Source organism: Hyperoodon ampullatus (assembly GCF_949752795.1).
Source record: "Hyperoodon ampullatus genome assembly, chromosome: 12".
NCBI classification, from domain to species: domain Eukaryota; kingdom Metazoa; phylum Chordata; class Mammalia; order Artiodactyla; family Ziphiidae; genus Hyperoodon; species Hyperoodon ampullatus.
Window position 1 is genome coordinate 83997236 of NC_136925.1, and position 27626 is coordinate 84024861.

The 27626-nt window shown below is 34.8% G+C and overlaps 1 protein-coding gene across 1 annotated transcript in view; it reads left to right on the forward strand.

Moving 5' to 3' along the window:
* PACRG (parkin coregulated) overlaps positions 1-27626 on the forward strand; it is a gene marked incomplete at both ends in the record, with an annotated part of 535367 nt that overhangs the window by 65870 nt on the left and 441871 nt on the right. The window contains one exon of the mRNA XM_079716504.1: positions 9410-9544. Within this exon, the coding sequence (XP_079572630.1) occupies positions 9410-9544 (135 nt within the window). The remainder of the gene's footprint in view (positions 1-9409; positions 9545-27626) is intronic.

Sequence of the window (27626 nt, forward strand, 5' to 3'; positions counted from 1 at the left end):
TATGGGCCTAGCTGCTCCGCGGCATGTGGGATCTTCCCGGACCGGGGCACGAACCCGCGTCCCCTCCATTGGCAGGCGGACTCTCAACCACTGCGCCACCAGGGAAGCCCTGCAGTAAACTTTTTTAGCCTTCAACTGTGAAGATTTATTTTTCATCATTTGATTATTGCATCTCATTTTGTTAGGAAAGGCTATCAATCTTCTTTTATTTTTTTCCTACAACAAAGAATTTAAAGAACGACCAGTGACTATTACTTTAAACAAAAATTTAAAAGAAATCGTATAGTCCAGCCATTGCTTTCAGAACTATTTTAGGTAACAGAGACATTTTGAAATAAACTCTTAGTTCCAAGCGTGTTATAGTTCAGTTATAAAATTAAAATGACACAACCATAATTTGCTCAGCAATATTTGGGACTTCCTTTTGTCATATAGCTATTGCAAAAGCATTTTTAAATCAAGTTATTGGATCCTAGCCTGAAAAAGTCTAGAATCCATGAAACCAAGCTTGTTATTAAGATGATAGAGCTGAGAAAAACAAGCCTTGAAATGTAAACTTGAATATGTTTCCATAGCCCCTTTAAATTTCAGTTTGTCAAAAGTAAAACAAGGAATTCATGTGCCGTTTGAGATTCCTCTTAGCTCTCTATATAGGTAAATTCTCTGATAATATTGTCCTCAATATTTGTTGAATTAATAAATACACATGTTAGGTTATAGAGTTGTAGGAAGGATCTTAGAGGTCAGCCCGTGTAATTTTTTTAATCTGACACATGAGGAAGCTGAGGCTCCAAAGGGTCCAATCACTTGCCCTTGTTGTAAGGCAGCTCCAAGTTTATGCTTCTTCTTTACTGCAGGTGTCTTCATGATCCTTTTGGGAACAAGGCAAGACACAATTTATTGTCAAGTTGAAAAGTCTAGTACAAAGTCTTCTAAATTTTTTAATTGAAGTATTTATCCTTTTACTCCATGTTACTCTTTTCACTAATGCTGTATCTTTCTAGTGCTACCTATCTGAAAAACTATATTATAAGCTATTTGGGTTTTTGTAATCATTATATAACGCTAATTTAAATGCAAATTATTATAATATTTACAATACTAATATTAGTTTTTATATGCTAATTATATTTAAACTAGTCTCTGCAAGCACTTTAGACTAAGTTATTTCTTTTTAAGTATCAAACAAGCCATATTTTAAGCAAAATTTTTGCATTTATAGAAGTGGATTTCAAAATAGAATACATGGATTTTAATGTGAGAGGTTTTACATAGAAAAGAAATATGTATTGGTCTAATCAATGTTGAATTTTTGGTTATAAAATTGTGGTAATAATTGATAATTACTTAAATGTAATAATAAACAGAAAATCCAAGCAAATTAATTCTGATTTAATAATTAATAACTACATAGGTTATAAATAGACAAATCTGTGGTACAGCAACCATAATTCTCTAATTATTTCTACTAAAATTGTACAGAATTCAGGTTTATAGAAAATTACAATACATTTCTGCCTGGTTCCACTGAAAAGTACAGGTACCTTGCAAGGCTGAATAACATTTTCTAATGAAAAGGAACAATGCCTTAAAACCCAAATGTTTTATCTTCTGATAAAAGATAAGGCTGAATAACATTTTCTAATGAAAAGGAACAATGCCTTAAAACCCAAATGTTTTATCTTCTGAGTGTGCAGAATTCTATACATCTTTCTGTGACATTTATCACAATCTTATTTCTATAGAAGATTATGGGGGATATTCTTATCTCTTTTCCTAAATGATATATATCTTGAGGATAATATATTTGACTTATCTTTTTGTCCCCAATAATACCAAGCCTAGTGACTTGGAAGTATTATGTATTCAACGCATTTTTCAATGAATGAGTGATATAGGTAATATCTATTTTAGAGCCAATTTCTTAACTCTGTTTCTAATTAATATTTTAGTTTATGTGACCATAAGTTCTTGAATTCAGATTTGTGTTTCTAACACAGAAAAATGTATACTTCACTTCATAAGTTCCTCTGGCTGTTCAGATAAGTGTATTAGTTATACATATATCTTGTATTCTAAAATCATTCTGGTTGCATAAGTGATTAGATAGTTTATGAATTCCAGTATTACAGTCCATTGACAGTCTTTTCTTCCCCCATTTCCAGTTACCACTAACTTTACCCTGCTTTAACAATCACACCTTGCTAGCAGCTCAGATTTTGACAGCCCATAGATCAGAATAACTCCCAAAGCATATATCTGGTTTTACTTCATATTTCTTATTCATTACTCAATGCATTATAGTCTGGCTTCCACCCCATCATGCCACTACAGCTGTTTAATTTTCAGAGATCTTTCATTCTTCTTCTTAATTGATCTCCTTGTATCATTAAAACAAAAGAAAACCAAAATTTGTCCCTCTCGTTCACTGATTTCTATGACTTACTTGCCTTCCCCATTTACTTGCCACCATTCTGACTGTACTTTCTATTCTCCTGTAGAATTCCAAATCTCCAGGTAATGTCTTGGGTTCCCAGCATTTTCCTCACTATATACTCTCCCTTTGGAAAAATTTGCCAACTTCCATAGATTTAACTCAGCTACTTGATTATAGACAAACTTTGTCGACAACCTAGATCTCCCTAATAATCTCCATACAGGTTGTTCCAGTGGTTTAATGACCAAGTCTAGTTTGTCCCCCAGGCATTTCAACCATAAGGTGAAGAACCTGATCCCACCACAGTGTCGAATATGGCTTGTTAGGAAAGGTTTCTTAGGAGAGGTGAGGTTTGTGCTTAGTCATGAAGGTGATTAGTAGTTTCAGGAGAAAAAGAAGGAGGATGAAAAGGAGTAGTAAAGGGGTGAGAGAGAATAACATATTGATGGGACAGCAAAATCAAGAAGACCAAAGAGAGCAGGGCATGCCTGAGAACTGCCAGTGTTTGGGTATAATTTATTCTTGGGTACCTGTAGAGGAATGCTGGAGAGAGAAACACTCAACTTGCAAATGTCTTTGTGTGGCGTGTTTGTGGGAAATCATTTATGGATTCTAAGTAGATGAGAGATATGATTTAATTAGTCGATTAAAATATTCATTGTGCAGCTGACAGAGGAATGATCTAAACAAGGCAAAGCTGGAGGCAAGCAAGTAAAGAAAAGAGAAAGAAACTCTCCTATAAAAATTTAAAACCTTTAAATGCTAAATAAGTAAAAATGGAAGGCAAAATGATAAGTAGATATTTGTTGTAAATGCAAACATGGTTAATATCTTTTAATATAAAAAACTAATACAAATTGATTTTAATATAGAAAAGACATGAACATACATTCACAAATGTATTCATGTATCATTTATACTAAAATGAGAAAACGTTCATCCTCATTTGTTAAACATAGTAATCCAAATTGAACAATAAGAAGATGTTATCGACTGAATGTGTCCCCCCAAAATTTATATGTTGAAGCCCTAACCCCCAATGTGATAGTATTTGGAAGTGGGGCCTTTGAGAGGTAATTAGGTTTATGTGATGGCTTCATGAGAGTGGGGTCTCTGTGACGGGATTAGTGTTCTTATAAGAAGAGGAAAAGAGCCCAGAGCTCGCTGTCTCTCTGCCATGTGAGGATCCAGTGAGAAGGTAGCAGTCTGCAAGCTAGGAAGGGGTTTCTCACTGGAACCTGACCTTGCTGGCACCCTGATCTCAGATGTCCAGCCTCCAGAACTGAGAAAATAAAATTTCTCTTGTTTAAGTCATCCAGTCTGTGGTATTTTGTTATAGCTGCCCAAGCAGACTAAAACAGAAGACTTATTTAATTAGCAAATAATTTTATCAAGAATCATAAAATATAAATTTTGATCTCATCTCATACTGAAGATTCTGTCTGAAGGAAATAATATAAAATGTGGAAAATGTGATATGCCTGAAAATTTTATAATAATGTAATTACAAAAGGTGAATGAAATGGAAATAATATAAATTCCAAATATAATTGCAGATAGTTGGTAGAATATTGCTTAGCCACAAAAAATGAAAAAGTACACTAAATGGAAAGGACATAAAAAATTTAAAAATGGTATTTGTATATATGTTTTTGGAAGAAGTCTAGAGAGAAAGCACAAACTTATTAATAGGTGATAGAATAGTAAGTGATTTAATAAGATTTCCCTCCATTCTACAGTTTATTGTTTATGTAACTTAAACAAATTTATTATTCGCATCTTTTTAGTCAGAAGCCTGCCTCATCTCTGCCTTTAGATCTCTTCATTCAATTAGTCATGTGCCCTAGGTAATTCCCCTTTAAGTTTTTCCCAACCTTCTAGTACAGTGACTGAGGACATGTCCTATAGCGGCAGAGAGATTGGAAGTCAAATATCTTTCCTACTACTTCCTAGTTCTGTGATTTCTGACAGGTTTTGAACATATCTAAGCTTTAATTTTCTTGTCCATAAGACCATTTCATATGTGTTTTGTTGAAAACTGAAACCAATAATGTTTGTAAAGAATGAACGCAGAATAAGGGGATTTCGTTTTTATTCCTGATGCCACCCTAATTCAAGGCCTTTGCCATCTCATGCTTAGACGACTCCAGTAAAGTCCAGATTGATCATCTTGACTTCACATTCTCCTGACTGTAAGCCATCCTGTTAGGCCTCAGTGGAATAAGCTTCTTAAAATAGGTTACCTGTGTCACTTAGAAGTTTTCTCTATCACTCAACTGTTACCATAGGGCCTAACTTTTAAGGACTCCAAAGTATGTCCACATATATTGAATATTTATTGAAACATGTATATTTTACCATACAAGGCTCTCACTAACAAAAACATTACTATCATACTGTTTTGTTATATCGTTAAATTGTTATGTTGTTAAAACGTCTTATAAAAATTTTACCTGGTAATATAAGCTCACTTTTGTTAATGTTGAGGTGCCCTACCTACCAACAATCAGATTTGTTAACTGTTAATCTTTTGCAAGTATTTTTCTGGTTATTTGGTGACCTTAGGTATTGCATTTTTTTGATGTATTAAAACAATTATGACTGGCAAATATGACAGACGCTGAATTATAATACTCCTTACTCAGAAATCTAGGCTGATGGCAACCAATTTACCAGTCCCGCAGCTAACATTCCAGTGCCTGAGTAGCTCGCAGACAATCCAACTCTGGCCCACCAGCTTCTTAACCACAGTGATTTTATGAATCCGAATCTCATGCTGAAAAATTTCCTAATAAGGAAATAAGTGTCTTTGAATTTTAGTGTCTCAGTGTTAGTGAGGTGGCTAAATGGACCAATTAGAAAAACACAATGTAGCTTCCCACTTGAATTAAAAGTCTCCTTTTTTTTCTTTTTTTCTTTTTAGCAGTTTCAGTTTATGCTAAAAACTAAATCTACTGAAAAGGAAACTTTCGAACTATATGATGAAGAATTTTAGAGAAAACTTCCTTCCTGCTAATTATTATTAGTTTTGTGACCATGACAGCGGCTGTGATCTAAGTCCTAAATCCATTACAGCACATTCAATAAATGTAGACATATAAAGTACTGTGTCATCTGTAGTCACTTCAGAGTGCATTCAATATCTCGGTTCCCAAGTGCATTCGATTTTATTAAAAGCATTCTGCTGCAACATCCATTCATCCTAATTGGTTTACAGATAGACCCCACCATTCAGGCAAATCCTAATTGCATTTTCCCACAAATCTAGCTTGATTTATGGTTCCTTATTTGCTCTATATTATTTACAATAAATCAGGGGAAAATTCTTAAGACATTAAATAAAATTTACAGTAGTCCTTGTACAAATATGAGACTTATGTAAGGATTCTTAACAGTGTTTTTGTTGGCTTTTAAAGTTGTTTAGTCAAGCTGTATCCATCTGTGTGATTTCCAGTAATAATATCTTTATTACCTTTCCAGAAATTATATTTCACTTGGTTTTCATGTACAGATTTTTAGAACTAGTTGGAATGAATTATGTATGGAATATTAAAAGAAATAGTATGTCCTTCTGTAAGGTTTCAGTTGCTACCTATATATTTGGAACAGAAAAAAATATTACCTAGGGATAGAGTGACAGAGCATCTGCATGAAATTAGGTAATGTCCCTTTGCATTAACAAATCTAAGTGGTAATATTCTAGTCAGTTCTACAAATTATAACTCCTGAAATTCTAAGAGTTAATTTGGAATGGGTCGATAGCAGAATTGAAAGAATCTAGTGTTTCAAAATAAGTAAATGGCAGAAATATAAAAACAGAGGATAACAGATACTCAATAAAATTTCCTCACTGTTGAGTCATTGCATATTAGCATGGACAATTTTTGTAAAACTAAGCAAAGAATTCCGTGGAACTGTAGGTATGGAATCATTTCTCTAGAGAGCCCATAAAAATTTATGGGAAGAAAGAGGAAGTATAAGTTATCTGTTACAATTTATAAAAAGCCTTCTAGGCATCTTAGAAATGTATTCATTATTTGAAAAGTTTGGACAATTAGAATTTTGAGTTCCGAATCAGAAAGATTGGAGTATATTTAGAATAAGAGATATAAGGGAAAAGAGAAATTGATTTTAAGATAAATACAAAGAAAAAGGAGAAAGATGGATAATCTCAAACAAATTTTAAGTCAGTTAAATAAATGAGAGGCTTACTATCAATAGCATAAATAATAACTTGGCATCTAAACAAACTGAAAAAGATGGTTAGGATATGATGAGCAGACAAAAAGTTCTAAATAATTGTTGTATCTGAACTTTTTAAATGAGGAATTGTCTTTGATCTCTACTGGAATAGAAAAGAGGTCCCCAACACCCATAGTGTCAATGGAGAACACGTGGGGGCAGATTGGACTTTCACCCCAGCCAGCAGTCATAAGAGGGTCTTCCCCCTTCCTGTTGGGGTGGTGTCAGAGGATGCCTCGTGGAGGGACAGGCACTGCCTAGCAGTAATGAGGCCACTTCATCTGTGTTGTCAGGGTGGGGAGCAATAATGAGGCACTGCTACCATTCCCTGTCAGGGAGGTGACAGTGGAGGTCAGTGGTGCTGAAACTCCCACCCTCACCCAGTGTTAATGAGGAGCTCCCTCCACATGGTTCAGCCGAGGCCAGGTGGGATACCAGTACTTCTACCCCAACCTGGTAGTAATCAGGTGTCACCCCTCACCTCATTTCTGCTAGAGAGGTGTAAGAATAAAGCAGCTAAAGCAGAAGGTTTAAGATCTAGAGTCTCATAACACACCAATGTCCAGGTTTCAATAAAAAAATCAGTTGTCACACCAAGAATCAGGAAGATTGTAAAGCGAATGAAAAAAGACAATCAATAGATGCCACACACTCCCAGTCCCTGGCAAACACCATTCCACTCTCTGTTTCTATGAGTTCAGTTTTTTTTAAGATTCCACAAAAAAGTGAGATCATACAGTATTTGTCTGTCTGACTTATTTCACTTAGCATAATGTCCTCAAGGTCTATCCATGTCATTCCAAACGGCAGGACTTCCTTCTTTTTATGGCTGAACAATAGTCCATTTTATATATATGTGTGTGTATATATATATATATATATATATATATATATATATATATATATGTATGTATATGTATCATACTATATATATATACCTATTTACCGATTAAAAATTAATTTTTCAAAAATATAAAAAGTGAGGTATCTGTATCCAAATAATAATAATACACATGTACACATGCACATGCATATGTACTATTGCACTATAACTTTCTGTAAATACATACGCATGCTGGCTATGCTTTCTTTCTCTATTTTATGTTCTACCACTTCTGGGGGGTGTTAAAATGGTGACATGATGGTAAATAGTAATTTTTTTTGATGTAACTTCTTGGCAAAATAAAAAACTGTTGATTCTTTATCATTTCCCAAAAATATGTTTCAAAATTTATTGCTCCATGAATTGCAAAAGTCCAGGAGTGACATCTCTACAGTTTCCATTATACTAACATTGTTGAGAATGTCCTCCTTTATATATAGCATCCAGCTCAGAACTCTGCACAAAGTAGTTGCTGTATGCGTATGGTCATTTAACAATTGAATGAACTTGGCTGAAAAATTCTAATACCAGAACAAATTTTAAATCTTCAATAAGTAAGAGTAAATCTTGCTTCTCCACTGCCCAGTGTCATTTCAGTTACTTACATAATCATTTGCTGCGAATAATGTGCTATGTAGTGAAGAACATTTTAAGCTCTAATAAATGCCTTTGTGTTACCTCACTCTTCAATTCCACTTCAGCATTTAATCATCTTAATAAGGTATTTCTTAATCTCCTACTCAGTTTCTAATATTAGTCTTTATGTGTGCTTCAGATAAAATGTATTTGTCATTATATAATATATAATATTTGTTATATTAGATATATTTTTATATATACTTTGTTAAACTTATTTTTCACACAGATATTAAAAATTAATATGGCATCAAATAACAAAATATTAAGATAGTAGGTAAATTATTTGCTCTCTTGTCTATTTAAGAATTAACAAAATAATTGTTTTTATTAAACTAATGGATGACTAACATTTACCTTTTTTTTTTACAAACAGGTAAAGATAATAATGTTTAGACTATATATAAGGAAAAATACAGCTGACTATCATTTTCTAATGATAGTCATTCACTAATCACTTTGAATTTTATAACATAATGAATTAGTTCATGTAAATAATGCAGATTTAAAAGTTGTAGTCAATGTGAATAACTCAATATGAAATGTTTCTTCTTGCATAAAACTCATAATTTGGCAGGTGAAAGATTCTCATATAATCTCTTCTAATGTTTCTTTCTCATAAATTCATGTTACCAAATGTATGCTATGCACACACAGTAGACCACCATTTTTCTTCTTAAACTCTCTCATTTATCATCACTTAATTTTATATCACATTTTTATGGTTTTATTGTTAATACTTATAACATGAGAACATATCCTAACATTTTATTTATATAGAAAGATTTGTAGGACATATTTTAAATTTATTTCTGGAGTACTCTACAAAGTATATCAGACCTGAGATTAGAATTTGCAATTATTAAGAATCTTAAATATTTTAACACTCTGAACTTAGTTGCTTCTATTAAAATGTTTGCCTTAAACAAAAGTTCAGGCTTTTCTTCCTTATAAAGTGATATTTTAAAGTGACATTTTCTAGGAATGCTTTGTAAAGTAGCTTGAAATAAAGTAAATCCTTAATAGTTATTATAAAATAATTTTCTTCTCCAAATGTTTGTATTTGTGAGATTTCAGTTGTTCATTATTAAGATAATTTGGTTTTTCTTCCAGAACATTTTATACAAAATGAAACATAAAAGCCAAAGTCTTTTCACTGTGCATTTTCCAATGTGTTTTAAAACCTGATTCCTATATTTTTTTCTTTAAAGGTGAGAGGCCCTCCAACTGCAGGAGCATTTAAAGAAAGACCAACGAAGCCCACAGCATTTCGAAAATTTTATGAACGAGGGGACTTCCCAATTGCCCTTGAACATGATTCGAAAGGAAACAAAATAGCGTGGAAGGTAAGTCAGGGCACAGCTGGGAGAACCAGCTGTGCTCCCTGTAGAAGTGACATTTCCCAATGTCAAACAAACTTGGCTGATAAGTAAATAAGCTGGAGTGATTTCTCAGTGAATGGAAGATGGTAGGTAAGCTCTGAGAGAAAGCCCCCCTGTGTCAGCTGTCCACCTTGACTAACAATTAAATTATAGCCCGCAAAAAAGAAAATGACAGAGTTGCTTTGCCTTAGAGAATTGTGTGCTGACCAATTCATCTCTGTTTTTATGAGAACCTGGCATCCCAGCCTGTTTCAGGCAGTCCATCAAATTATGGAACTGGTGGCTGGATACAAAGAACAACAACCATTTATCTCCCCCAAATTTCACCTTCCTGCAGGACACTTCCAAATGGAAGCTTTAATTACCTAATGGATAGGTCAAGATTGTCTGCTCCCTGGAAATGCAGTGTGGAATACAAAAGAAGGCCGGTTCTCACTGCTGCCCTCTCCTCTCTGTCTGCAGCATGTGTCAGCCGGCACAGTGGCTGTCATACGTGCCCTGTTAGAGGCTGACCTCCGCCACTGAGACCATTACAGCACTGACATTTTTCTGACAAAAGGTTAATTGGTTTCAAAATAAATGTATTGCCTAATGACTCCATTTTAATGTGGCTGTTTCTTTCTAAAAGGCTCACTGATGTTATTTGTAAAAACTTGCCAATCTCTTAACTGAAGAAGGCTTTTACATTTAATTTGAAAAATGAATGCTGATCTCTAACCAGCTTCTGCTATTTAATTATTTTTTGTTATCAAGGACTTTGCTTTGGGTGATATTTATCAGCTAAAAGGGCTTCTCTGCCTAAAGAAAGAAAAGCAGTTGCACATGTGTGAGCATCACATCAGGTTAAGGAACATAAAAGGCTTTGCCAAATACCATTTTTAATTTAGCAATTGATCCATGTAATAAAAAAGTCCCACAGTAGTATCTGAAGGGTGAACGTCAGGATTGTTTATAATTAGTAACAAATAAATTTACGTTAAAAAATAAAAATGATCAAAGTGTAGAATTCATCCAAGTAAATAGCTTAGAAATTCATTAAAATTAACCTTTTCCTTCTTTTATGGAAAAACCGAAAGAATTGTTTGCATTATTTCTAGTATGTCTTTAAATGTTTTCATATAATTATCAAACATTTTGAGATCTTGAGCAGTCACATGATATCCAGTTATTGAACTTAGAATTATTAAAACTTGTTTGGCAAGAGAAATCTGAAGATATCCTTGTTATTAAGTTTTGTCATAATTTTTTAGGAGAATGAAGGACATTATTATCCTGGTTTTAATCATCTCTCTTAAAATTTGCATTTGTTATGTGAAAATGTGCATAATGAGAAAAAATTTATAGCAAGTATAACTAATTTACATATTTTATTCTTAAAAACTTTAATTTGGGGGTTTGTTTGTATTTGATTAGTTAGATGGATTTTGTGTTTGTTTGTCTATGTACCAATTCATTCACGATAACATAGTGCACGTTCTTAAGAACTTGATTCCTTTTGAGTAAAAGAATATGCCATATTTCTTTATAAAAAGTGAGTCGATTTTTGGTGTTTTAAGTAATTTTAGCACATAAAAATTCTATCAATAAAAAGAATTCATAGATTTTTTGACCTCTTTGAATAATCGTATGAGTAACTTTTAGAAATGTCAAGAGACTAGAAAAAAATCATCTTGCAAATATAAAAATATAGGATGAATCATTTTGCTTTATCTTTGATAATCCAACAGTCAGATGGGATATAAATTGCTTTTCTTTTTTATAACTATATTAATTCTTTTAAGCTACTACTGACTATTGTACTGATTCAGCAAGTTAAAAAGTCAGAATAAAGAGGAAGCAATTTATTTGCTGCCACTGGTAGGATAATAGCATACATTTAAAGAAACATCTTATCCTATAACCGGTAGACTTCTACCTTTTAAAGCTTTATCAACCAGATTTCAATTGTACTACTGTAATGTTGAAGATAAAGCATTAAAATTATTAAGCACAGGCTTGTGAGCAGTCTCTCAATATATTCATATTTATTCCTTGGCACATGTACTATGGGGAAAGTCCGGTACTTGGTAAGACCAGAGGCCTTCTTTTAGGATGCCATTTCTAAGGAAGGGAACTTGAATGTTGAAGGAAGCGGGGCTCCGCATGCACCCCACAAAAACAAACTAACTGAACAACCCCAGACCCTGAACTGTACTTCGCCGTGTGTGGACAGAGCCCTGGTCAAGCAAACTTCTCATCTCATGTCATAGCTCGCCCCTTGCTGAAGGCTCCTAAGTAGCTCTGATTCCCAGGAAAATACCTGTCCTCTCTCCACACTCCCTGTGACACCCCTGGGGCTCCAAGGGCGGTGGTGAGTACCTGAAATGGTGTGTATAATTAAGTGGCAAGGAGATCCATTTCCTTTATCAGAATTTCAAGAGGCCTGAAAGACAGAAGTCACTGCCCTAAACCCTGATGAAGACTTCCCCAGCATCTCAGGCTCATTCCAGTCTGTGAAGTTGCTGAGAGAGGATCCCTGCCCAAGACCTCAAATTCCCCCTCCTTTTGTTCTGGATTAGCTGACCTGATCATCACCATATTAGAAATCACCATATATTCTTGAAATAACAAAGGCACTCTATGGTAATACTTAATAAATGACTTACTAAAGTCAGAACATAGAAGTAAGAGTTAGAGACAGGCAAATGTCTTCGCAGGTTTAGGTTTCTCAACCCACATCCTGAGCTACCATCATAGTTTAGGGCACATGAAATGGTCATTTGTTCCACATGTCAAAACAACAGGGCAGACCAATGTCACAATCCGTGCAGTTTAGTATATTCCTTGCGGTATCACTAAAGATCCGAGCACTGTCCAATGCAACTTTCAGCAGTGGTGGAAATGTTCTGCATCTGCACTGTCTAATACATTACAAGTAGCCATATGTGGCCGTTAAGCACTTGAAATGTCCCCAGAGAGACTGAGGAACTAAATTTTAAATTTTAATTAATTTTAATTTAAATAGCCACATGGTTACCATATTAGACAGTGCTGCTCTACATTAAGATAATGACAGTCAAGTAGAGAACAAATGTGTGGATACCAAGGGTGAAAGGGGTGGGGTGGGAGGAATTGGGAGACTGGGATTGACACATATACATTATTGATACTATGTATAAAATGGGAACATACTGTATAGCTCAGGGAACTCTACCTAACACACTGTGGTAACCTAAATGGGAGGGAAGTCCAAAAGCGAGGGGATAGCTGTATGTGTATGGCTGATTCATTTTGTTGTGCAGTGGAGGCTAATACAACATTGTAAAGCAACCATACTCCAAGAAAAATTAATTTTAAAAAAAAGTTAAATGCCCAGGATTTAGAGCTGGTTTCTTGTCTTATGATGGACTCCTCATTGTGTTTGTGGATTTTTTTTTTTTTTTTTTTTTTTTTTTGCGGTACGCGGGCCTCTCACTGTTGTGGCCTCTCCCGCTGCGGAGCACAGGCTCCGGATGTGCAGGCCCAGCGGCCATGGCTCACGGGCCCAGCCGCTCCGCGGCATGTGGGATCCTCCCAGACCGGGGCACGAACCCATGTCCCCTGCATCGGCAGGCGGACTCTCAACCACTGCGCCACCAGGGAAGCCCTGTGTTTGTGGATTTTATGAAGACTCTTTACTGCGTACTTTTTTTATTGCCATATCTCTAGATATTCTCCAAAGTAAATATGTAATCTCTAAATATTCAAAATGTAGTAAAATAAATCATTTAGCTCAAGAAAAAGATAATGACAGTCAAAAATAAATGCCTGCACCTGCTAGCCAGATAGGAGACTATAGCTATGTAAGAATTTTTATTAAAATAAAAAAATAAGACTGATTTGTGCATCTTTGTCATGGCTGGGCTTATACATTCCTTGATTAACATGAAAGAAGTTTTGCAAAATATTTGTAGTGAAATTTTCTATATACTTATTGGTGGCAAGTTAATGATTATGAAAGATGATAGATTTAATCTAGATTATGAAATGTACCAGGCAAGCTCTGCATACTTTTTTATTTTTAAATATACATTTTCTAAATACAGCTGAAGAATTCTTGATTGTGAATGGTTGAATCCATTACAAAGCATACTAATTTCTCTAAACATTTAATCCACTTACTTTTCTGCATTTTTCTTGACTCTACTAACTTTCAGGAAACATGGCTTTGTTCTGTTGCTGATATGTTCAATATCCAGAGTACAAGCAATGGAAGTTGATCAAGAGCCAACCCTTCTGGATAAGTTACAAAGCAGATAATCAGCATGAACAATGGACATTTAAAAATTGTGTTTCCACACCTTAAATTTCCGTTATTCAGTCTCCTGTAATTTTGTGATATGAGTCATACCCCTTTATAAACATAGTGTGGGGTAGGGTGAGGCTCTACCTAGAGGACATTCTGGAGACAGAAGAAATGTCATACGAACTTGCAGAGCTTTCGGCACATTGTCTCAACTTCTTCTACTTAAAGGAGGGCTGTCTGGACTTACATTTAGGTCTTTAATCCATTTTGAGTTTATTTTTGTGTATGGTGTTAGGGAGTGCTCTAAATTCATTCTTTTACATGTAGCTGTCCAGTCTTCCCAGCACCACTTATTGAAGAGGCTATCTTTGCTCCATTGTATATTCTAGCCTCCTTTGTCATAGATTAGGTAGCCATAGGTGCGTGGATTTATCTCTGGGCTTTCTATCCTGTTCCATTGATCTATATTTCTGTTTTTGTGCCAGTACCATACTGTCTTGATTACTGTAGCTTTGTAGTATAGTCTGAAGTCAGGGAGCCTGATTCCTTCAGCTCCATTTTTCTTTCTCAAGATTGCTTTTGATATTTGGGGTCTTTTGTGTCTCCATAAAAATTGTAAAATTTTTTGTTCTAGTTCTGTGAAAAATGCCATTGATAATTTGATAGAGATTGCATTGACTCTGTAGATTGCTTTGGGTAGTCTAGTCATTTTCACAATATTGATTCTTCCAATCCAAGGATATGGTGTATCTCGCCATCTGTTTGTGTCATCCTTGATTTCTTTCATCAGTATCTTATAGTTTTCTATGGTAGGTTTATTCCTAGGTATTTTATTCTTTTTGTTGCAATGGTAAATGGGATTGTTTCCTTAATTTCTCCTTCTGATCTTTCGTTGTTAGTGTATAGGAATGCAAGTGATCTCTGTGCATTAGTTTTGTATCCTGCGACTTTACTAAATTCATTGATGAGCTCTAGTAGTTTTCTGGTGGCATCGTTAGGATTTTCTATGTATAGTATCATGTCATCTGCAAACAGTGACGGTTTTACTTCTTCTTTGCCAATTTGTATTCCTTTTATATCTTTTTCTCCTCTGATTGCCATGGCTAGGACTTCCAAAATTATGGATTAAAGACCTAACTGTAAGGCCAGACACTATAAAACTCTTAGAGGAAAACCTAGGCAGAACACTCTTTGACATAAATTGCAACAAGATCTTTTTTGGCCCACCTCCAAGAGTAATGAGAATAAGAATAAAAATAAACAAATGGGACCTAATGAAACTTAAAAGCTTTTACACAGCAAAGGAAACCATAAGCAAGATGAAAAGACAACCCTCAGAATGGGAGAATATATTTGCAAATGAATCAACAGACAAAGGATTAATCTCCAAAATATACAAACAGTTCATGCCGCTCAATATCAAAAAAACAAACAACCCAATCAAAAGATGGGTGGAAGACCTTACTAGACATTTCTCCAAAGAAGACGTACAGATGACCAAAAAACACATGAAAAGATGCTCAACATCACTGATTATTACAGAAATGCAAATCAAAACTACAGTGAGATATCACCTCACACCAGTCAGAATAGCCATCATCAAAAAATATACAAACAATAAATGCTGGAGAAGGTGTGGAGAAAAGGGAACCCTCTTGCACTGTTGGTTAGGAATGTAGATTGATACAGCCACTGTGGAGAACAGTACGGAGCTTCCTTAAAAAAGTAAAAATAGAACTACCATATGACCCAGCAATCCCACTCCTGGGCATATACCCAGAGAAAACCATAATTCAAAAAGACACATGCACCCCAATGTTAATAGCAGCACTATTTACAATAGCCAGGTCATGGAAGCAACGTAAATGTCCATCAACAGATGAATGGATAATGAAGAGGTGGTACATATATACAGTGGAATATTTCTCAGCCATAAAAAGTAATGGAATTGGGTCATTTGTAGAGATATGGATGGACATGGAGACTGTCATACAGAGTGAAGTAAGTCAGAAAGAGAAAAACAAATATCATGTATTAACGCATATATATGGAATCTGAAAAAATTGGTGTAGAGATCTTGTCTGCAGGGCAGAGCTGGAGACACAGATGTAGAGAATGGACATGTGGATACCAGGGGGCGAGGCGGGGGTGGGATGAACTGGGAGATTGGGATTGACATATATACACTATTGATACTATGTATAAAGTAGATAACTGGTAAGAGCCTGCTGTATAGCACAGGGAACTCTACTCGGTGCTCTGTGGTGACCTAGATGAGAGGGAAATTCTAAAAGGAGGGAATATATATGTATGTGTAGCTGATTCAGTTTGCTCTACAGTATAAACTGGCACGATATTTTAAAGCAACTATACTCCAATAAAAAATAGTAATAATAAAAAAGGAGTGTTGAAGCAAGGCATAAGTGTAGAATGTGGTCCTTTGGTGGAAGGGAGCTTTAAATTGCACCAAAGTCAAACATTAAAGCACAAGTCATAGGAGAATATAAAATTATGTGGGCGTTTACACCACTTTTCTGGGAACTATCCTCTCGCTTCTGCCACTAGACATTCTCCACCCATCAGTTTAAGACAACCTTCAGGTCTCCTGAGGAGTCGTCTTCTCCCTCTTCCCTCCTCATCTTCTTCTTCATCCTCCCCTTGCCCCTCTCCTCTCCACCTTCACTATTTGCCTTCTCTCCTTCCTCCTCTTCCTCCCCTTTCCCTTTCTCCTTCCTCCTTCCTTCCTCTCTTCCTCCTCCTTATACTCTTTTTGTTTGTTACTTCCCAGAATCCACATTTCCTCCCCTTGTTTCCCCAGGAGAAGGAGCCCGGAGTCCATTCTAGTTTCCTATTTGGGGCAGGAATCTGAAATCACTTCAAGTAGTCACTCAAAAGAACTTGAAATACTACTTGTTACTTACACACTTAATGAGGAGCAAACTATGAATCATCAGTGCACTATGAAATTCACTGTTTTATTATAAATTCTAATTCCAAGACATTGTTTTAAAATTGTGCGAGAATACTATTTTATAGTATTCAGTGTAGACCTTGGGAGAGAGTTGGAGAAAAATAGTCAGATTGGATTTTAAAAAATAACTATATGGTGTTATAAACTATTCAGTTATTCTGATGAACTAAGATGAAAACAGGTACAACTACACTAAGGTATCTCTCAATTTCTTTACTTTATAAACATTTTGTTGCAGCGGATATTAGTAGAAATTACCTTTCTCCATCTGTCCTTGATACTGTGCTACGTGACAGAATGTGACATGCACTGGCATGCACTGAGAGTCTTGTTTTCCACTAAATTTCTTATGAACATGCTTAAGGATGTTCCAGACATTAGAAAGGTTTGAATAAGAAATAGACATTAACAGTCTAGCCAAATCAAGATATAATGAAAACCCTATGACAAATATGACTAAAATCGCAAACTTTCAAATTGTCTCAAAAAGGGAAAAGCTCAAAATGGACTTGTACTTTGCCTCAAACTCCCCTCTCTCAGCACCTTATAACCCCTCATATGGCAATGTTGTGGTGACATTTTTTTAACCAATAAGTAATATGTGTATTCATTTATATATTTTATCCCACTTTAATACTAAAAGATTTTAAGTTGTTTTATGAAGAACTATAAAATACAGAAATTTAGCATATAATAGGAAAGATGAGAGAAAATGAAAACCAGATAGGGTCTACAATGGAGCCAATAGCAAGGCTAATGAAAATGACATATCCTAAAGACTTCAAAGGCAGGGACTCTGTATTCCTAGTTTGTTCACTCCTTTATCCCAGTGCTATGCCTGAAAGAGTATCTGGCACAGAGGTGGTGCCCAGTGATGTGTACTGAATGAATGTAAAACATCCTGCAACTGGTTTTACTTCTCTAGACACTGTTTCGCGACCATGCGTCTCACTCTCTAGGCCTTACTCTCATCTGTGATGACCATGTACTGAATGACTGGTGTGGCTCTTTTTAATTGGGAGGTCTAAGAAAGTTTGTTTCACAATTACTAAAGTATCTATATTTTGAGATGTTCACGAAATACTTCAAAGAACAAACATTGATTAGAAATTAGCCATAGAGGCCAAGTCTTCTGGTAGCAAATTAAGAAGATCAGCACCAGCAAGTTAATTTGAATGCACAGTCCAGAGATATATGCAATAGTTTCTGTAGGTTGAACTTTTACCTTGAAAAGGCTTAGGTTATACGTAATGCTTTACCAATGATTACTGATTTCTTAAATTTCTTAAATTCCAAAATGACAAGTTTGTTTTTCTTTCTAAATGACTAAAAATGTATGTCCAGTCTGGATATCCAAGTAAAGAAATGCTGTGCCAAAGTTAACTAAATGCCTAAATTTGTTTTAAAAATTTCTGCTGATGGTGGCTGGACTATACCTTCAATTCTGTATCGACCCCCTAGTTGCTAAAACTCATGTGTGACTCTATTCAGAATTTTTTCTTGTATGTTCTCTTTTTTTTTTTTTTTCAGTTCTTAGAGGCATTGGTATTCATGAACTATAAAATGCTCCGTCAGTGTGACTGTTTTCATTGACATAACTGATAATTTCCTACCAGGAAAAACATTTATTGAATATAATTATTATTGAAATGTGCACTAATTTTCTTACAATTAAGATCAGCCCCAAACCACGATAGCTCATTATCTGTAAATACTACTGCATTTTAAAGTAAGTCACACTGTGATATGATACCTAATCCATTAACCCTCAGTATATTGTTCTCAAAACTCTCTAATTTTGATTAATAATTTAGTCCTCTGGTGCCTTCAATTTCTTAATGTTTCAGTTTCTTAAGGATTCAAAAAATTAATGCCGTATCTATTACCCTGTTAGGCAAAATAGATATTGATCTTTAAAATCTTATAGACAAATTTCTTTGAGTTGAATAATTTGTTGCACATGAAGAAGAATGAATATATTCATGGAATTGTCCTGGGCTTCTATTTCTTTTCATAACTGTCAAAGTTTGAGTTTGGATAACAGGACTTAGTAGAATTTGTAAGGCAATTTTTACAAGAGAAGTGACAATTTACCTGATTTTTCTACAAGAGAGCTGCCACATTTCCACTATTAATTCCTCTGTGATTAATTAATAGACAGAGCTTATTCTAGAAGTCTTGAAAAAAATAATCTCCTGGCAATTACTGTGCTGTTCTATGTTTTTTTGAGAAAGGGACTGCATGAACAATTAATGCCATTCTTTTATTAGATGTGAATTGCTATGTCTTGGAAGTGTACAGCATGAAAATACAGCCATGTATCAGAAATAACTTTAATTTAAATTGGTTAGATGACCTCTGAAAGCTAGATGAAAGATTTTCTGCTGAATGGGCTGGTGCTCCCTGCTGCCTATATAATTTATGTGAGAAATTAGTGTGAATGGTTCACTTTTATGGAGCAGTGCTGCTTGTAGCAAGTCTGCAGAAACAATTTTCCCCCAAGCCTCCATCTGTTCTTCAAACTAGGGCATATGCCATCTCATCGAGCTTGAAAGTCAACTGATTTATAACTCCTGGAAAGTGCATAGATTGAAAAGAAAGGTCGGCCGCTGCTATGTGACAGTGATTTGGTAGGCATCGGCTAAAGACAATTCACATCCCAAGAGAAACAAGCAGTGCTGTAAGTTTCATCTCAGTGGACTGACATCTAGAAGAAAAACAAATCACTCCTGCTTTTCAAGTTACACAACCCCCTGCTGTTGAAAAGTAGGCGTGGTCTTTGCAGGGCAAGGATGCCACAGCTAAGATACCCTATCACTCTCCCATGAAAAAGTGGAATTGCCACCCTCCCAGTGATACATGTTGCCATCTCAGAAATATCAGTACACCAATCTTTAAACGAAAAATGTGTGTTGCTGCTTTTCAGAAAGTCTGGTTTGGGGACACAAGTCGGACTTTGACGTTTTTTCTGTATCTGCCTGGAAGGCGAAATTCCATATCTGTTCCAATTAGTAATTTAATGAATGGTTCCCTCTCTGTCTTATCACTTGTCACATAGCCCATCTCTTTACTGAAGCACTTTTGAGATCAAAAGTTCTTTGACAGATGACAAATGGAATCAGATTGATGTCATGAGAGTAAAAAATAAATCAATGTTTGTTTGATGTTTTTATTTAGAGTGGTCAGTGTCTCTTTATATTTGAGGCTTCTAGATACTTAGTAAATTTTCAACCCCCTGAAGTTATATTAAAGTTTCTCCTTTTCTTTCAAGTAAAATATAAATAAAGTATTAATGAATAATCATACCAATTTTAATACATATTTGAGGCAAAAGTTTAAGGAAATTATATTTTACCTTTATCAAAAGAAGGTTATCCTGGGGCTTCCCTGATGGTGCAGTGGTTGAGAGTCCGCCTGCCGATGCAGGGGACGTGGGTTCATGCCCCGGTCCGGGAGGATCCCACATGCCGTGGAGCAGCTGGGCCCATGAGCCATGGCCGCTGAGCCTGTGTGTCCGGAGCCTGTGCTCCGCAGCGGGAGAGGCCACAACAGTGAGAGGCCTGCGTACCGCCAAAAAAAAAAAAAAAATGGTTATCCTGGCTTTGAAAGTTATATGCAAAAATTAATTCTGGTAGAATAATCAGCTAAACTCATGTAAAAAATATAAATTTTTATCCTTTTGATTGCTTATAAAGTTTTATTCTCAACATGAAATATATACATTTTATTTTATAAAATAAAAAATATTGAAAAGTAGAAGGAATAAATGAATCAGTCATCTTTTCCACCATTCACTGAATGCAACTGTTAACATTTTTCAAAGTATTTCTGTCTTATCTTTCTTCTTCCCAGTTTTGATCATAGTATATATAATAGTTTGTAAAAAAATATTTCTCATTGTATGGTATATGAAAATTGTATGCACTTATTCTTAGATTTTCTGACTTTTTTATAGTTTAAAATAATAAATGATTATTTTAGAAAATTTTGAAAATGAATAAAATGTATACATAAGATAACATTCAGCCGAAGATAACCACTTTCAGTATATTGTTTTAGTTCAGTCTGTCTTCTGCATGTGTGTTTTTAGCTTTGTTAAAACTGTGTTTCATATGATGATTTGTGTGTGTGTGTGTGTGTGTGTGTGTGTTTAACATCTTTATTAGAGTATAATTGCTTTGCAATGTTGTGTTAGTTTCTGCTGTATAACAAAGTATATCAGCTATACCTATACATATATCGCCAAATCCCCTCCCTCTTGCGTCTCCTTCCCACCCTCCCTATCCCACCCCTCTAGGTGGTCACAAAGCACCGAGCTGATCTCCCTGTGCTATGTGGCTGCTTCCCACTAGCTATCTATTTTACGTTTGGTAGTGTATAGATGTCCATGCCACTCTCTCACTTTGTCACAGCTTACTCTTCCCCCTCCCCATATCCTCAAGTCCATTCGCTAGTAGGTCTGTGTCTTTATTCCTGTCTTGCCCCTAGGTTCTTCATGACCTTGGTTTTTTTTTTTTCTTAGATTCCATATATATGTGTTAGCATATGGTATTTGTCTTTCTCTTTCTGACTTACTTCACTCTGTATGACAGGCTCTATGTCCATCCACCTCACTACAAATAACTCAATTTCATTTCTTTTTATGGCTGAGTAATATTCCGTTGTATATATGTGCCACATCTTCTTTATCCATTCATCTGTTGATGGACACTTAGGTTCCTTCCATGTCCTGGCTATTGTAAATAGAGCTTCAATAAACATCTTGGTACATGACTCTTTTTGAATTATGTTTTTTTCAGGGTATATGCCCAGTAGTGGGATTGCTGGGTCGTATGGTAGTTCTATTACTAGTTTTTTAAGGAACCTGCATAATGTTCTCCATAGTGGCTGTATCAATTTACATTCCCACCAACAGTGCAAGAGGGTTCCCTTTTCTCCACACCCTCTCCAGCATTTATTGTTTGTAGATTTTTTGATGATGACCATTCTGACCAGTGTGAGATGATATCTCATTGTAGTTTTGATTTGCATTTCTCTAATCATTAATGATGTTGAGCATTCTTTCATGTGTTTGTTGGCAATTTGTATATCATCTTTGGAGAAATGTCTATTTAGGTCTTCTGCCCATTTTTGGATTGGGTTGTTTGTTTTCTTGATATTGAGCTGCATGAGCTGCTTGTAAATTTTGGAGATTAATCCTTTTTCAGTTGCTTCATTTGAAAATATTTTCTCCCATTCTGAGGGTTGTCTTTTTGTCTTGTTTATGGTTTCCTTTGCTGTGCAAAAGCTTTTAAGTTTCATTAGGTCCCATTTGTTTATTTTTGTTTTTACTTCCATTTCTCTAGGAGGTGGGTCCAAAAGGATCTTGCTGTGATTTATGTCATAGAGTGTTCTGCCTATGTTTTCCTTGAAGAGTTTGCATATGATGATTTTTAAGGAACCCAAAGGAACATTCAAGGACCTAATTAGAAGAGGAGATTAATAATGGACATAATGGCCCCAAGAGAATTAATAATGAAGAGTTTTGTCAAATTTAACAAGAGCAACAATGAAATAGATAACCATAGTTTAATATGCATTTTAAAGTTTCCAGTGGTAATTACTCAAGGCCTTTGGAAGAAATATGTGCCAATATGTGTCTCTGTGTAGCTTTGCTTTGAGCAAGCTACCTGTGGCTTCTCCTTAAGCAATTCTGAAGCTACCATGCCTACCATGTAAGTGGATTCACCACTGTAAACGTGTTGTTAATATATTTTTGGAGAATAGCAAGAGATATTAAGAAAAAGGTTTATTGAATATGAAACACATTTCTTACTATTGGGAAAAGTATAAAAAATGAACAAAGATAGTCAACAGAATCACTATACAGTCAGTGTCTGCCTTCAATCTAAGACATATCCCTTACAAGAAAAAATCCTGAAGAATTTCCAAGATTGCATTCCAGTCTGAATAAGGTAAAAACTCATAAAACCTTTAAGCCATAATTTCCCCTTTCTTGAGTTCTAATTTAGATTCATCTCTCTCTGTTCATGTATATGTTTAGGGAATTTTATAAGAAACAGGTACATGGGTTGAATATTTCTGAATCCTTGACTATCTTGAAAATATAATTTTTCAACTTTCATACATGAAACACATTTGATTCAAATTAACATTCTTAAATTACAACTGTCCCCCTCCAAATCTCTGAAGAATGTAACACCATTGTATTCTAACATATAATTGCTGAGAAACTGAGGCCAGTGTGATTTTTATCCCTTTGATCTGTTTTTGTTTGCTTGTTTATTTTGTTTGACAGTCTGGGTAAATGCATTATTTATGTATATTTAGAAGTTACTACCATGCTTATTTTTTGTTTTCATCGAACTTTTCTTTAATATAGTAAGCTTATTTTGTCTACTTATTTGATTATTATTTTTGTTACAATTTTTAAATCCTTTCTTAGAACAAATATGTGTAGACTGTAAACTTATATTTTATCCTGTCATTTCTATCACTGTCTCCCTCAATATTTTTATCTTTTTATTCACTTTTTAAGAACTTATAAGAGAGCTTTCTTATATTTTCTGTTTTCTTTAGTAACAATTTGTCTACTAGTGCCTCAAGTTCAAATTTTACTTCCACTGCTATAGCTAATCTTGCAAATCTTTGTATTGCTGACTCATATCATTGTACATACTGGCTTAAAAATTATTGTACAAATAAGTTTATCACAGAAAATGTTCTGATATTTTATCTGTATTTTGTAATTCAGATAAGCAAAAATAAAAATATGAATCAACCATAGACCCCCATCCCTGAGGTAGCATCTATTTCATTATTAGCGTTAACTATTCAGACCCTTTTTCTCTCATATGTAAATCTATGTATGTATGCAAATTTTATAAAACATTTCACTCATACTTCATAACTTTTTTAAAGTAATTACAAGTCATAACTTGCATATGCACTTTAAAAATCATTTTGGGAAGCTCTAGAGTGTTCCATACATAATTTAACCAATTCCATATTGTTGGATAGTAATGTTTTCTTTAGGTATTGATGCTTTTCTTCAATATTTTGCTATAATAAGCGCTACTATTATCAGCATCATTGTATATTTTGTATATATTATGTCTTGCAGATATGTCTGATTGTTCCCTAATGGTATAAATCTCATTTTTTTAGCTTTTGCCTATTTTCATCATATGGATTTCTGCTCTTCTTTCATAAAGATTTGGCTTCTTGAACACTTGAGCATGGCCATTTCTCAAAATCACTGATTACTAAAGTAGTGAATTTAAAGGGGCTTCCTCAGCATCTAAGTCTATAAGATGGTATTCTATTTCCCTTCTGTGCAGGATATTTATAAAAGCCATTATTTTCAATTTTACCTCAGTCTAGAATTGGTGTTTGCCAAGACTTGGAACATGTCATTGTGCTTGACCTCATTCATTCTCTGCTTGGGGACCGGTGAGCTCTCTTTATCAGGTATATTTAGGTGGACTGCCAAGCTCTCAGCCAATCCCTAGTGTCTGGTATGAACATGCTTCAAATGGTCCTGTTCTGTTGGCATAAAAAGGAATTTTCTGTGACTTCTGACAGTGATATAGATGGAGTAGGCAAGTCCCAGAAATGCACACATACTCAGCTGTACTTTTCTCTGCCCTTACCTGTAGCATTTTGCTTGTGGGGCACACCACTTTCTAGGATGCAGTGCAGTGTGCTGCCAGCGGTCTCTGTCCCTGCTCCTGTTCAGTTGTTTTCTGAGAGTTGGCTGTGACTGGATGTGGGTGTGATATTTATGGGGATGAGAATGGAAAGGATCACACTTTGTCTTAAAAAGCAAGTACTTCACAGCAGCAGGATAGTGTTCTACTCCACGCCCACCCCTCAGTGGAGTTTGTTCTAGACCTTATGTTTCTGAGGGAGCAGAAAGTGTAGGAGGGATTCAAAAAAAAAAAAAAAAAAACACCTACCAGCTTTAGGATGGGTGCCTCTGGTTGCAAAATACAAGTTGACCATGAACTGTGGTTTTGCAATCCAGTTCCATTGTACTCTTCATCTGTAGAAATTCCTTTTCTTCCTGCGTGTGCATTCATTATTATACCTGGTTCTCAGTTACATGTTATGTTCTCCTCTTTTTCTGCATCTTCATAGGTAATTTGATGGCATGTTGGGAGACACTGTGTCAGAGACTCTTGTCCAGAAGCTGTTTAGAATAATGGAGTCCTATTTAGTTTTGTCCATTATTGGACTGAATTCTATTACAGAGAAGTGATGTGATTTCATCAATACCCAGGCAACAGTGACTCATCTACTAATAAAGGAATTGAATATTTATAATAAGTGAGACACAGTGATGTGCTCTGTAGCCTGCTTGATATGGACTCTGGTCTTAAGAAGTTTATTGGCTAGAATAGATCACTATCCAACAAAGAAACTGAGAAGTGTCCAAAGAGTACATATCAAGTCTTCAATTGCTTCCTCTTGCATAGCTCATAAATTTTTCTTTTTTTTTTTTGCCTGAATCAACATTTATTTTCTCACAGTTCTGGAGGTGGGAAGTCCAAGAAGACTAAGGTGCCGGCAAAACTAGTTTCTCCTGAAGCCTCCTCCTTGGCTTGCGGACGGCTGCCTTCTCACTGTGTCCTCACGTGGCTTTTCCTCTGTGTATGTGCATCCCTGGTGTCTCATAAATTCTTAATCCTTTATTCAGTGTGTGTTTAACATTTTCTACTTTAATTATTTGGTTCAAATAATTTTTGTAGACAAATATTTAAAATGAGAGGTTCTACAAAATTTCTATCAGTTCATAAATTTGTATATATTTCAGTGAATGCAGTCGCCTGACACTTTTGATTTTTCCTCCTACTTGTCTATTTATTACTATATAGACAAATAGCAAATTTTACCTATAAAATGACCTTGAGGTGATCAATCCACATACCTATATATCTACATATTGTGGCAATTCCAAGTGTAAATGAGATATCATGACTCCAAAATTCTATACTGTATTTTGAAACATATACTCTTATTCATATTTTGACCTAAGTGTTAATTTTAAAGATTTATCCTTTTTGTCATTCAATCTGATTTAAATTAGAAAACTCTGGAGTCTGTATTAAATACAAATTGGACTTATTTATTGTAGCTTCGTATCTCTTAGTCTCTTTTTTCTTTCTTCCTAGCTCTTTAATCCACTGTGTTTCATTCAACATGATTTCCTCAAATCTATCTTCCAACTTAATAATTCACTTTCTTCAGTTAGGTTTAATCTACTGCGTAACCAGTTTGTTAAATTTTTAAAATTCAGTTTCAGTGAATATCAATTCTAAAATTTATTTTTGTTTCTTTAAAAGATCTGCCCATTTTTTTTCATTATGTCTTTTTCCTTTTGGTTTTTCTTACTGTCTTTGTTGAGTTATATATTTTAGATATGTTCATTTAAAGTTTCTTTCACATTCATCTATTACCTCTGTTTCTAGGGGTATAAGTTAGAATATGCCACTTTCTCCTATTCTCAGCTGTTTTGTTTTCTCAAGTGCTTTATGATATTTCTACTCAGAGCTTCCCTTTTGCGGAATGTATTTTTCTTGGGAATCCTACTTGCCCTGGGATGTGGGGGCATCCCTGTGATTTCAAGTGTGTCTCTCCACGGGTACAGGTTCTGAACTGATTTTTATGTGAATCGGACTCCACTTTTCTTCACCAGGTTATTGCCCATCACTTCCTCTTCATTTCTGAGAACTTGATATTTGCCTTTCTTACTTTTGAGAATGGCCATGGATTTTCATAATCTTTCATCCAACTTTTATAGCTTTTTATGATCATATTGATCAGAAGTCTTTTTATAGGATTGTTTTCTCAATTCGCCTAATATCTTATCCTAGATACAGAGAAAGAACTATCTTAAGATACAACCTTTTTCCATTGTAAGACCAAATCTAAAGTGCTCCCACTTAAAAAAAAATCGATGAAATAAAATACTCTTTGTATTTCTCATGGAAGTCTTTTATTTAAACAACTGTAATTAGCTAATTTATATTACATAATTTTGTGTGTGTGTATGTGTGTGTGCACATAATCACACAGAGACAAATACTAAATCTATTTTGAAGGTAGTAAAATTTGGGCTTGGAAAAATCACAAGGAAAAGACATAAAGATTTTGTGCCAACCCTAATTCTCATATATGTATATATAATGTGTGTGTGTACATATGTATGTGTGTTTATATAGATATCTTGTTTCTATTGGAGTTAAGATTTCAATTTTCATTCAGTAAAATTTAACCAGAAAATTAAGGATGATGGGGTGACTCTAAGGAGACCTCTATCTTCTCATTATTTATATCTGGTAATACTGAGTCTCTTGAGAAGCATTAGCCCATCAATTGAAAAACATCTTTTAAATGCTTTCCATGTGCAGTAAGTTGTATAAAATTTTACTAAACATAATTATTTTTTAAAAATCAACAAAGTATAACACTGTATTGAAGAGATTTAGTTTCTTATAAATCATCCTTCACAGAACATATCACTTTAGATTTATTAATTTCTATTTTTGAAGAATTTCTTGCATAATGAAGTATTTGTGTATGCACAAAGTAGATTGCTCTTTTATGAACATTATTCTTTTTTCTTTATAGTTTTTAAAAGGCAATACAGGAAGTGCTAGTGTACTAGACTGGTAATATTAAAACCAGAAGTCAAAAAATAGAAAAGTTAAGAATTTTATAATTCTATCTGGGAATCCAGTTTTTTCTGCCTGTGTTCGTTATAATTTTAACACTTCCTTATTGTAACTTATTACATTTAATAAACTAAC